Source organism: Erpetoichthys calabaricus, chromosome 12 (genome assembly GCF_900747795.2).
Source record: "Erpetoichthys calabaricus chromosome 12, fErpCal1.3, whole genome shotgun sequence".
In the NCBI taxonomy this organism is placed as follows: Eukaryota; Metazoa; Chordata; class Cladistia; order Polypteriformes; family Polypteridae; genus Erpetoichthys; species Erpetoichthys calabaricus.
In genome coordinates this window covers 18,544,155-18,557,521 of record NC_041405.2, presented here as the reverse complement: position 1 = coordinate 18,557,521, position 13,367 = coordinate 18,544,155, and the positions used below count along the sequence as shown (strand labels likewise).

General features: G+C 39.6%; 1 protein-coding gene and 1 long non-coding RNA gene across 7 annotated transcripts in view; one reads left to right on the top strand and one right to left on the bottom strand.

Moving 5' to 3' along the window:
- Positions 1-8,974: 8,974 nt before the first annotated feature.
- On the top strand, positions 8,975-9,279 carry LOC127529757 (uncharacterized). Its single transcript, XR_007936356.1, has 2 exons — positions 8,975-9,118; positions 9,152-9,279. It is a non-coding gene; the product is annotated as an uncharacterized LOC127529757 (long non-coding RNA).
- Positions 9,280-11,664: 2,385 nt separating this feature from the next.
- The window catches only part of LOC114662950 (myocardin-related transcription factor A-like), a 147,584-nt gene continuing 145,881 nt past the window's right edge, over positions 11,665-13,367 (bottom strand). For all 6 annotated transcript variants that reach the window (XM_028816694.2, XM_028816695.2, XM_051934420.1 and 3 more), the window contains one exon: positions 11,665-12,692. In XM_028816694.2, coding sequence (XP_028672527.1) covers positions 12,025-12,692 — 668 coding nt within the window. In that variant the 3' untranslated portion in view covers positions 11,665-12,024. The remainder of the gene's footprint in view (positions 12,693-13,367) is intronic.

Genomic DNA, 13,367 nt, shown 5'->3' with positions numbered 1-13,367 from the left:
GTCAAGCCAGAGGAAGGGATAGAAGCAGACACTTACTAGAGGAACATGACAAGTAATGAGAACAGGGAGTTGTTTTTGCGGCCTGGTGAGATGAACAGAGGACTATAATAAAGCCATCAATCATGTGCTACCCTATCACCTCTAAGACTGGTTTAACAGAAAGGCCTGCCGCCTTTGTCAAAGGAGACCAGAGGACTACACAAGGACATCAGGAGATTAGACAGACCCAATCTCTCTGGGGATCTGTGTTCCTTAACAGATGTCATAAGCAGAGAGTAAAGAAACACATGCTCATCTAACCTCCACCATGGGAGCATACAAGTGACCAACAGTGACAATAAATGCAACAGGTCATAATTAACTGTAGTTTGAACCCAGAAGCTTTAAAATAGAGTTTATGGTGCTAAAGATTTTCCCATTAGGGAAATGTAATTTCAAGCAATAGTCAAAAGCATGTCGCCATGTGATTACTTCCATCCAATAACCCATCACTTAACCCACTTATTTGCTGGAGGCCACACTGGGAGTAAGGAAACATGGAATAAACCCTGGAGGGGGGCATCAGCCCATCGCAGGACACACTCATCATTTTGACTTAATTATTTTCCTACCAGACATTTCAGCATGAATACGGCCATGTCAAAGCAATTACTCCTACTGGCCATTCATCCATGCATTTAATGAAGCGGTTTCTTACATTAAAGGGTTGTTGTAGGTCATAATATTAAATGAATGAAAGCGCACATATCAATGTCAGTGATTAGTTAGCATTAAGTGAAATTTTAACTTCCTATTCGCTTAAAGATCTGTTATATTGATATTTACCATTTGGGGATTACTTTGTGTTGTATTGAGTCAGCAGCATGTAGGTACTGTACAATTCAATCAGCTTCTGTAAGGATAAAACAGTATTATCAGTATCAGAGGACTTGGGAAATGAACTGTCATTAAAAGTGGCACAGATTAGAACAAAACCTGAAACACAGGAGCATCTGTAAATACTATCAGCAATATAAACTGCAAAAAAAAAAAAAACAAGTACTGTACAACATTTAACTCAAAATCCACCAGACATAATGATACTTTAACATACATATAAATTACACAACCTAAGAAACTTCATTGATAAGCTAACCTAACTTAAACTGATAACATTGTCAGCTTTCTGAAAAATAAATGGTTCTGCTTTGATAAAAAAAAATGTAGTGTAATTAGCTGTGGCAGACGGCTGGCGTCCATACCCAACCGGGACGCCCCTGCACACCATATTCAGGGGAGCAGCCCTGGACACTGCAATACCTCCCCCTGGACACTAGATGGCCTCCCTCCTGGGGTGGAGCAGTGCCTCGGTTTCCCAAAGGGCTCCCTGGGAATTGGAGTTGGGTGCAACCCTGTTGGGTCCCGTAGGCACTGCCAGGGGGTGCTGTATTTGGGACTCCTGAGCCCATGCAGGCAGCATATGTGTCACACCCGGAAGTGCAGGCGGAACTCAGTGATCAAACACCTGGAGCACTTCTGGGTGAACTATAAAAGGAGCCAGCGACCACCACTCAGCGGCCAGAGTCGGGTGGAGGAAGACAAGGTAGGTAGGTAGATAGATAGATAGATAGATAGATAGATAGATAGATAGATAGACTTTATTAATCCCAAGGGGAAATTCACATACTCCAGCAGCAGCATACTGAAAAAAAAAAACAATATTACAGTGCATCCGTAAAGTATTCACAGCGCATCACTTTTTCCACATTTTGTTATGTTACAGCCTTATTCCAAAATGGATTCAATTCATTTTTTTCCTCAGAATTCTACACACAACACCCCATAATGAGAACGTGAAAACAGTTTACTTGAGGTTTTTGCAAATTTATTAAAAATAAAAAAACTGAGAAATCCCATGTCCATAAGTATTCACAGCCTTTGCTCAATATTTTGTCGATGCACCTTTGGCATCAATTACAGCCTCAAGTCTTTTTGAATATGATGCCACAAGCTTGGCACACCTATCCTTGGCCAGTTTCGCCCATTCCTCTTTGCAGCATATCTCAAGCTCCATCAGGTTGGATGGGAAGTGTCAGTGCACAGCCATTTTAAGATCTCTCCAGAGATGTTCAATCAGATTCAAGTCTGGGCTCTGGCTGGGCCACTCAAGGACATTCACAGAGTTGTCCTGAAGCCACTCCTTTGATATCTTGGCTGTGTGCTTAGGGTTGTTGTCCTGCTGAAAGATGAACCGTCACCCCAGTTTGATATCAAGAACGCTCTGGAGCAGGTTTTCATCCAGGATGTCTCTGTACATTGCTGCAGTCATCTTTCCCTTTATCCTGACTAGTCTCCCAGTTCCTGCCACTGAAAAACATCCCCACAGCATGATGCTGCCACCACCATGCTTCACTGTAGGGATGGTATTGGCCTGGTGATGAGCAGTGCCTGGTTTCCTCCAAACGTGACGTCTGGTATTCACACCAAAGAGTTCAATCTTTGTCTCATCAGACCAGAGAATTTTCTTTCTCATGGTCTGAGAGTCCTTCAGGTGCCTTTTGGCAAACTCCAAGAGGGCTGCCGTGTGCCTTTTACTAAGGAGTGGCTTCCGTCTGGCCACTCTTACAGGCCTGATTGGTGGATGGCTGCAGAGAAGGTTGTCCTTCTGGAAGGTTCTCCTCTCTCCACAGAGGACCTCTGGTGCTCTGACAGAGTGACCGTCGGGTTCTTAGTCACCTCCCTGACTAAGGCCCTTCTCCCCCGATCGCTCAGTTTAGATGGCCGGCCAGCTCTAGGAAGAGACCTGGTGGTTTCGAACTTCTTCCACTTATGGATGATGGAGGCCACTGTGCTCATTGGGACCTTCAAAGCAGCAGAAATGTTTCTGTAACCTTCCCCAGATTTGTGCCTCGAGACAATCCTGTCTCGGAGGTCTACAGACAATTCCTTTGACGTCATGCTTGGTTTGTGCTCTGACATGAACTGTCAACTGTGGGACCTTATATAGACAGGTGTGTGCCTTTCCAAATCATGTCCAATCAACTGAATTTACCACAGGTGGACTCCAATGAAGCTGCAGAAACATCTCAAGGATGATCAGGGAAAACAGGATGCACCTGAGCTTAATTTTGAGCTTCATTGCAAAGGCTGTGAATACTTATGTAAATGTGCTTTCTCAATTTTTTTATTTTTAATAAATTTGCAAAAATCTCAAGTAAACTTTTTTCACGTTGTCATTATGGGGTGTTGTGTGTAGAATTCTGAGGAAAAAAATGAATTGAATCCATTTTGGAATAAGGCTGTAACATAACAAAATGTGGAAAAAGTGATGCGCTGTGAAAACTTTCTGGATGCACTGTACATTAAAGAGTGATAACAATGCAGGTATAACAGGTTGCCTAACAGGTATAACAGACAAGGTTGCCTGGGAGGAGTGGTGGTGCCAGAGAGAGAAGAAGAGTGCTTGGTGTGTTTTATTTGGGACTGTGTATTGCCTGTGGATCACGGGGAAGACATGCGCTCACAGACGAAGAAAATAAAAAGTATTTGTTTATTTTACACATGCCTCCCGTGTCCAATCTGTGTCAGGTCAGGTGCTATACAGCGTCCATCTTACACAGTTCATTTCAGAGTTACTGTCATATGTATACAGTGCAATGAAATTTCTACCTGCATGTATGACCAGCACAGAACAGGCTGCCATAGTTGATGTCTGGCAGCCTGAATCCCATTGGTTAGATAGAACATAACATCACAGATTAATAGGTAGCGGTGTGCAAAAACAACACCAAACTTAATTACGTAACCTCAAAACTCACTTAATAGGATGTTATGGAGTTTTGGAATTTTTTTTTTTTGGCAGGGTTGAAAGAAACAAACATTGCTCTTTAAGGGATTGGCAGGACTATACACTCCTTTGAAGCCATATTTATTTTCAGAAAAGTGTCTAAGTGAAAATAAAGGGGTTGGGGGGACAGACTGTCTTTTGGAAATTCAGCATGGGTAAACACAATCCATGACGAGATGAAATGACGTACACTTAAGACAAAAGTGGTAATCCAGTGAGACAATAAGATTCTTACCCTAATTAGACCACCAGACCCATGGGGACCAATACAATCCTCATAGCCAGCCCTGTCAGTGCCAGTGGCTGCACTGAAGTCACCCATGACCAGAGGAGTGTCACCTCATGGGCACACATCAACCACCGAGCGAAGCTGCGAATAAAATGTCTCCCTCGCCGAGACATCACTCACCACGGTCGGACCATACACTGAGACACCAGACAAGGCACCCAAGGAGTGCCGTAAACGAAGTCTCAGGTGGAGCTGTGACAGAATAAAAATAAGGAAAGTGGGATATGCAACACAAAAGAAGACATTGGCTTAGTGAAAAAATGCATAATTTGTTTGGCGATTATACACCAGGTACCTAGGCTAGAGAGAAGGCCAGCATTCTCAACAGATCGCAGAATAATAGTGGATGTCCGAAAATTACCACAGGCGCCTGCCACATCAGAGGCCTTGGAGATATAAAACAGGTTGACTCAGAAGCCTGCATTGTGCAAGCCAGTTCATTTTTTTTTTTTCATGGAAGAGATAATACAGCTATCATAATAGTACATATAGGAACAAAGAAATTTCTAGAATACTAATGACATAATATCAAAGGCAGTGGTAATTTGAAAATCTCAGCCATGTAATTGTTCAGGAGTAAGTCAGACATGTGAACTAACAAAGAACAATGCAGGATATAATATAAAAAAAGGATACAGGCAGGACTCACAACACAACGGGGCACCTGCTGCTGCTACTACTACTACTTCTTTCGGGTGCTCCCGTTAGGGGTCGTCACAGCGGATCATCTTCTTCCATATCTTTCTGTTCTCTGCATCTTGTTCTGTTAATGGGGTACCTGCTACCATCTGTACAATTCACCTCCCATACACCTGCACTAAATTTGTGGTTTTCAACTATCAAATGCAAAAAACTACTGCAATTTTCTCACTTTTTTTCACTATTAAATGTACGTTTTTACTCTGTGGGATATGACATGGATCCAGTAGCGAAAAAGTCTTGGATTGTCTGCAAATTGCCAATTGTCAGTCAGTGCATCAATCAAATCCATCTATTTATATATACAGTTCCATGCAAAAGTGTGGACACCACTACTGGTCAAATTACATATTTGAAGTATTAACATCTGAAATAAAAAATTGTAAATATAACTACAAGGTGGTCCAGATGTAATTATGCAATTTTCATTACGCTATAACTTAAGTTTATTACATAGAGAATTCACAAAAAATTATTTTTGTTGCCGATAGATGGGAGCACCTGCCCTGCATTCGTTTATTGCAAGATACTTCGAACAATTCTTTTGTCTTGCATTGTTTTCCTGCATTGCATTAAAAGTTGCATAGTTAGACCTGGACCACCCTATACTAGAGCAAACAAATATTTTTTATGAAAATGTTAAGTGTACAGTAACGATTTACTTGATGAAATTAAAATATTGTTAAAGTACATCAATCTGAGCCACCCTCTCAGCTGTAAGGTCTCCTTACATCATTACTCTGGTCTGGATTAGCTCATAAGGCGTTTGTCTGGTCAATAATTGTCATTAGGAATTGTCATCTGATAAGCTTCAAAAATTCTTTGTTCAAACACTGTGCAATACTTCACAACCATGGGCTCTTCTAAGTAACTGACTGAGGATCTGTAAATTAAACTTAATTGATGCCTAAAAAACAAAGGGAAGTTATTAAACGATATCAAACCGATGCCAGCTAGCAATTTCCACCATCTCAAATGTCATTAAGAAATGGAAGTTAAGGCCATGGAGGCCAAGGCAAGATTTGGAAATTCAAGAAAACAGACAAACAGAACGCAAGGAAGGCAAAGCAAAACCCCCATTTGACTGCAAGGGACCAGCAGTTAGCTTTAACTAAGAAAGAAGTGGTAGTGCACTGCTCTACTGTGCAACGTTATTCACTCGGACATGGCCATCATAGAAAAGCCATCAAAAGGATACCTTAACTGTGATCTCATCACCAACAATAATACCTGCATAAGATAGAGACACTTTGGAACCATGTGCTGTGGATAGATGAAGTTCAAATCAAACTCGTAGGCCACAACCACAAAAGGTTTGTTTGAAGAAGAAAAGAGTCAGTATTGGAAGAAGAAAACACCTTGTGAACCTTTAGGTATGGGGTGGGTCTATTGTGTGGCACAGGAAACACTGTGTGACTTCAGAATGTGTTCCATTAAGTATCTTACAAATTCACTATGTGAATGTCGGACAAGTCAGTCAGGAGAATGACGCTGAAAAAAGGATGGGGTCTACAACGAGACGACGACACAAGAACACACATTGGAATCGTCTATGATATACCTTAAAAAAAACACAAGGACTTGCCCTCACAGTCCCGAGACTTGCACATCCCTGAAAATCTGTTGGTAGATCTTTAAGATGCTGCACATGCAAGACAGGCCAAGAATATCTCACAGCTGGAAGCAATCTGCAATGAAGAAGGGGAAAAAAATGACAAAACAAGAATTCAACAACTTGTAGTTGGCTACAAAATATGTTAGGAAGGTGCAATTTTTGGCAAGGGGTCTTACTAAGTAGGATGCTCACATATTTGCAATTTAATTTTTTTTTTACTTTTTTTTAAATTTATCAAATAAATTGTAACTATACATTAAGATTTTCATTAAAATGACATTTTTAACTTGTTTGCTGTTGAAGTTGTATTTACTAATTTTTACTTAAAATGTCAAGAAAATATGTAATTTGGCCAGGGGTGTCCTGACTTTTACATGGAACTGTATGTCAGTATATATACACTCACACACGAAGAGACACACAGTATATTGTGTATATATACACACAAATGATGCGGCATGACAAATTTGGATGTGTGACTAAGTCCTGCATGCTGCCAGTTGGCAGGCCTTCATTTCTTCGAATTAGCCTTCAATTTAAATGGAGGTGCTGCTGACACCCCTATGGAGAAAGTCTGCGTAACAATTTCTGAGTCACAATCTGGTTTTAACGCCATACTTACCAGCGCAAGTTCTTCTCAAGTTAGGCCTACTTAAATAATAACTACAAAGTGCTTAAAAAAAAAAAAGAAGAAGGTACGGTAAACAGCAACAAAAAGACAAAAATTAAACCGCTTTCCATGTTTTGTTACCTTCTTTTTATTGTGTAAGAAAATACCACGTTTTTGCTTATTTTTTATTCAAATTTACATTTAATTTGGCATTAACACTTTTTTCTTGTTTTTTTTTTATTTTGAAAACAATCCCCATATGAATACAACCCTAATAACAACAGCAAAAACAGTAACACTTAAAAGTAAATATAAAAAGAACAATAAAGATTATCTGAGTAAACCAAAGTCGAGATTGGTTGGGTGAGAGATGTAGTTCTTCACTTTTTTTTTTTTTCAAATCAATCAGCTGCCCGTTCCATTAGTTTTTTTCTTCTATTATTTTTTAAATCATTCACTTATTTTCATTGCGGAGATGCAAGAAAAGAAACAACATCTGCAGATACCGACGACTGTGTGCCCACAATCTAAAGAAGGTCTAACCTGTGACAGGCAAGCCAACAGCGCTCAGCAGGTGTCAGGGGGTATGAACTGCACATCCTCATCTGTCCACTCGGCTTTAAGCTTCAAGTGCTTTACTGTAATGATGCTTGTAATGGGATAATTCCGTATAAAAAGCTAAACAATCAGTCCAAACAGGGCAGCAGAAGGAGTATCCTGTTTTCAGTGGAATTAAGCAAAACGTGCTAAGAATACAATGGATGAAGTGTTCATTCAGGTAGGATAGAATGGAAAATTGTAGCCTGGCATATTCTGAATTACACCAGAAATGCTAAGCTTCCTTTTTTTTCCCTTTTCAAGGGCCAGGGACCTCTCGACCTCACCCCACCCCAGCCTAAATGCACTTTGGCAGGCTCTTGTATCGTATTGTGCGTCTAATATCTACAAGAGAGCGAAACAAGCACCATGTCAAAATTTTCCTCATTGTGGAAACCGGGGGGTTAGATTGGGAGTGTGGCTGTTGTTGCCATTGTCTTCAGTGAGCGGATGGCAATCAGTAACGTTTGTAATTTACATTTTGATTTTTGGACAGCCTAGTCAACAGCAAGATAACAAGGTGAAAGGTTTAAGCTGCAAGGGATATGTAGAGGCTAGATTTCACGCGCTTATTGAAGAATAGCAAAGACAGAAAGCGATATCAGCGATACCATGCCTTAAAGTGACATTTTAAATCTACACCAGAAACTGATATATGTGTACAGTTTTTTTTTCTTCTTTTTTGTACATTTTGGTACAATCTGCATTTTACAATCAATAAATGCCCCCAATATAATCAGCCACAAAAGAGAGTCTCCATTGAACCCAAAAACAAGAACAGTTGGGGCGAGTCAGTGTTACCCACTTCATCAGTTCAGTGACCTAACAGGCTCAGTAGTAATGCAACAGGATGCCTCTTGAATTCTGGGTGGCCCCATGTGCCAACTGTAAGACAGAAAATATTTCTCATGGCTGCTTTTACAGAAACATTTGGCAATAGTTTGGATTTTGTAAATAAAACTTAAACAAAACACCAATAAAAAAAATGCCTATAGAAACCTTACAATAGAAAATACAGCAAGCTTTTAATTACACCATTTTCATCTCTTTTCCTGGCAGTTTTGTTGTGATACACACTTGTAACGCACCCAAGAGAACACACCCCTCCAACACACATAGTGCTTTTAAGTAAGTGCAATTAAGTCTCCGCCGGAGGCAGAGGATGGCGTGATAGTGTATGTTGGAGTGTTTTGTCATGCCATAATGCTTGTGGCTTACACTAGCACTTCAAGCAGGGAAGGAGTTGGACATAACTCACCCTTTCAGTTCAGGAACTAACACAGGTTTGGAGCTAGTTTCATATTATGTGTTTTTATGTAAGGAGGTTCACTCACACTACCAAAATAACACATATAAAATAAGTGTACATAGTTTATCAATTATCATCACTGCATTTTCAAATGGTATTTCTTTGAGTACAGGCAGTGAACACTATATAAACAGCTAACTGGAAATGACACTGGACACAAAAATGTACAAAATGTGTGATATGAAACTTGCATGTTTTCACATGAGCTCCTGTGAGCAGAGCCACATCCACAACTCAAGTCGCTAGGTTTACCCCCACTTGGGTATGTGCTTTAACACAGGGCTCAGGCCGGCCAGCTAGTGTAATATATATTATTTATATTTAAAAAAAACAAGACAAAAAAAAAAAAAAAGTTGTGCGCTGTATTTTAAAATGCTTCAGCTGTCTAATAAAATTCAACATTTGCAGACCCAAAATTAAAATTTGTAGCTTTTGGTCTGAGATTATAAGCTATTAACAGATAAATGCGTAGAGATGTTGTAGTTTAGATATGGACTTGTAAAATGATCAACCAATAAAAAAAGACACTATTGTTATCAACAGTGGGCTTGTTTCTAATACTTTTTAATGCTTTGCTTACAATCCTCTTGCTGACATAGCTTTGATTTTGTTTCTTTACAATTGTTTATTTTTTTAAAAATTCTAATTCTAATTCTGCAGCAGCCAAAATATGTATTTATTTGTTTATCTCCTGATATACCTAGGCCAAATTATTCAGCAAACGATGAAGGACAAAGTGCAAAGCTAATGTTGGAGAGGATTACTTGCTGCCACCCTGTGTTTGCTCATATTCTATGAAGTATAAAAACTACAACAAATAAATTAATTTCTTTAAGGAAACAAAACTTCTAGAACAAAATGAGCTGTAAGATGATGATCTTATCCCTGTCTTGTGTATACCTAGTGGTGACTTAAAAAACTCAATCACATTTTACAGTTGTTTTTTTTTTTTTCCCTTGAAACCCAGCCGTCTGCTTTCTGTATAAGGAACGATCTTCCTCAAAAGGACCAGCTGGAATGGTGCCACCACAGCAGCATCGGGACTTTCAAGGACTGCCGACATTGTATACTGGGATGTCTAATAAGTAGCTAAGCTCGCAGATCATAAGCCAGCAAGTCCCTGAGCTTACATAGTGTTCTAGGAGATCAGAGTGCCACAGCTTTGATTTCTCTGCCTATTCAAAACTGGAAACGTGCACTTCCAATGGAAGACCTGCTTATAGTGCACTTTCATTGTATAATTAAAACATTTAATCTGCTTTAACTTCTAGATATAAAAAAAGTGCACCATTTAAATGCTGTATGGCAGTTTTCAGGATACTTTTGACAGCATTCTCGCCCCCTCCCTAGTGCTTTGAGGCTTTCTGTCATTTTATTATAAAGAAATATGACTTAGCGGAGAAATAATCAACGTGCCCGCACTGCAGTATGGGCAGATTGGCTTGGAGAAGTCTTCCTCTACCCCATTTCTCATATAGCAGAGAGACATGCAAATGGCTGTCTACTGGTGGCTATGCCAAAAGATGTATATTTTAAAAGAAAACAAGAAAGATAAATGTAAAGTCAATGTAATAAAGCATTATGTAAAAATATAATTATCTCTCAAGTGTTCTGCTGCTAGTTTATGGACTTGCTTAAGGTATAACAAACTGTTTCTTAAGCAACTGCTGCTCAAGACCTAACAAAAGGTACTTTTTTCTTAAAAATGATTAAAACATCATTGATAAAATTCAACTATCACAAACTAATGTAAAATCTCATCTAAAACTACATGACCAGAATGGTGACACGCAGACTACCAGCCACAAACCCCTACACCCATGTATTCCTTCCACCCCCCCTTAAAAAAAGTGGCACTTTGAAGACTGGTCTGGGAACTTGGCAAATTCATACTTTGTGATTAAAATGTTCTTTTGCGTTGTTTGATTTATTTCCATAGTAATCATGAAAAAAAAAATACACAGATGATTACGCTTCCCTTACTTTATCTTGGAATTAGACGACTTGAATTTGGCAAAGATGCTACAACCCAAAATCTGATGTTCGCTTTTCCAACAACAACAGAGTCAGAGTATTTAATGGTGACAAGTGTCCAAAAACAAAAAACAAACTACAAAGAATTGGCCAACTTGATGAAACTACGAAGTGAAAATATGAAGTAGGGGCTTCTAAAAACCCTTCATCCCACATATACGATAAATCATGCAGGTTCTCCAGAATAGTGTTTTTTTTTGTTTTTTTTTTAAATTAAAAACAATAAAAATTATGAGAAAAATATATCTACTTAAATGGTTGCTTGATTTTTATTCTAAAAATACAATGAAATAATCCTGTGGGTACAAAAAAAATTCACCGTACAGAATAGCTTTTCCCTTTCAAATGTGGGCCATCCTATCTGAGGTGCAAGAAATGGCAGGCAAGCAAAGCACTGTGTGTGGGAGCGGAGCAACAGGTAAGCCAACAATCTGCAGAAAAGTGGAGGAGGGTTTAATTATTTTATCAAGAATTTACAACCTAAAATGTAAAACATGTACTCTGTACTTTCCCCCAGACTGGGTGCTGTTGTACTAAATAGTAACCAAAGCCCAAGGTCCATTTTTTTTTTTTTTTTTTTAAACTCTGAAGAACAACTCACCTCTAGCATCAGGGGAATATCCTCCAGTAAATTACATGACTATTTACACATAACTGGTAAAATATCTGCATATTTTTTTTAAAAAAGTGAGTTTGTGAAAATAAATGTGTATGGGTCATAAACATAATAGCATATTTGTGGGGCTACATTCAACATCTGTACTTGAAGAAAACTAAATCAAACAGTTGGCCTCTTGAAATAAGTTGCCATGTTTCCCTTCCCATATTCTGATTGAAAGAGATCAGTTTGGTGAAGTTTGTTATATCAATGAGTTCCAATTGCTCTCTGAAGCCCACAAGTTGCCACAACAGGCATAGACTCGAGTGCAACTCCTTAATTAGCTTGTGGGATGATGTGTTCTTAGAGTACACCAGGTGGATCAGTCTGACAAAGATGTCCAGCTTGCAGTCCACAAAACATCTCTCAGACACCAGAAAGGGCGCATTATAAGCAAGAATCCCAGTGCAGGTGCAGATCCTGGCTGTCCAAGAAATCAGTGGAAAAAACACTAGAGGGCGTTTGTGTGCTGAGGGGGTTCATCCCAGGGCTTCCAGCCATATTAGCACCCATTGTCAAATCCAGCCAATCCATGTTGTCCAAGTTGGGGTCAGTCATGTCTAATGCCAAGCTGGTTGAGGGAAGCAAATATACTCCTGAAGGTTCACTGGCAACGGGATCACTGGTAACCAAAAACTGTAATTCAGAGGTGTCCATGGGTGAGGGTGGATGGTCAAGGATGCTAGAAGTGCCAAGAAGATCATTATTCAAATCGTCAATAAGCGAGAGGGCCTCATTGCCATCATTTGGCACGCAAAGTAAGGGTACACCAGTGGTGCGTTCCAAAAAGTCTTCAAGGTGCTCGCTACCTCCAAAACCACTTGCAATTCCACCTTCCACATTTCCTCCGGGGTCCAGGGACATTGAGTGTGGCAAAGGAGACACAGAAGGTGGTGGTACAAGATGTGGAGAGGAAGGGAGACTTTTAGCATGAGAGTCTGAAGGTGAAGCCTTGGTGTTTGGAAAGGACGTCGGCGGTGGTGTGCTGGGCTTCTGTGGCATCATACAGGATGAGAGTGTGGAATTACCATCATCTCTAAAATCTGCAGAAATTTCTGGGGTGGAAAAAAAAAAAGAATAATGTAAGCATGTTACAGGTAGAGGATCAGGATTAAGTAAGACTATGGTTTTACACAATAAAAACTTAAATATTTGGCACTAATCAACCAGTTTATACAATTTCAATAATTTATATGTTACAAAATTGAATTCTGTATGTATCAGAGCCCCAAAAGGAGGAGCTTAGACCAAAAAAGAAATAAATTAAAAATAAATTCAAATCATAACATTCGCTTGCTCTGATATTACAGTGCAAGCAGAAAAACCTCAGATGATTGCATTACCTGTCTATCAAGTTCACAGCAAATGTGTCAGGGCACGGCCCAGCTTAGGAGGTGGGGGATTGTCGGGGTAGAAAGGACAAAGTGTGCACTTAGTAAGTCTGAATATTATAATGAAAGGCATCAATAAAAATCATCCACCATATTGGTACTGTGTGAGATAATGTAGTAAAAACGTGCAAAGAAATCAGGTCCAATGTCAAGATTGCTTCTGATGTGCTAGACCAATATGATGGCTCTGCGACAGGCCAGCAGCCTGTCCAGGGTTGTCTCCTGCCTTCCAACCATTACTGCCAGAGTACAATCCAGTCTCTGGAAACACTGATCTGGACTAAGCGGGTTTAAGAATGTAATACTAATATTTTGCTACCTGTGTGTTTTTCTTCAGTA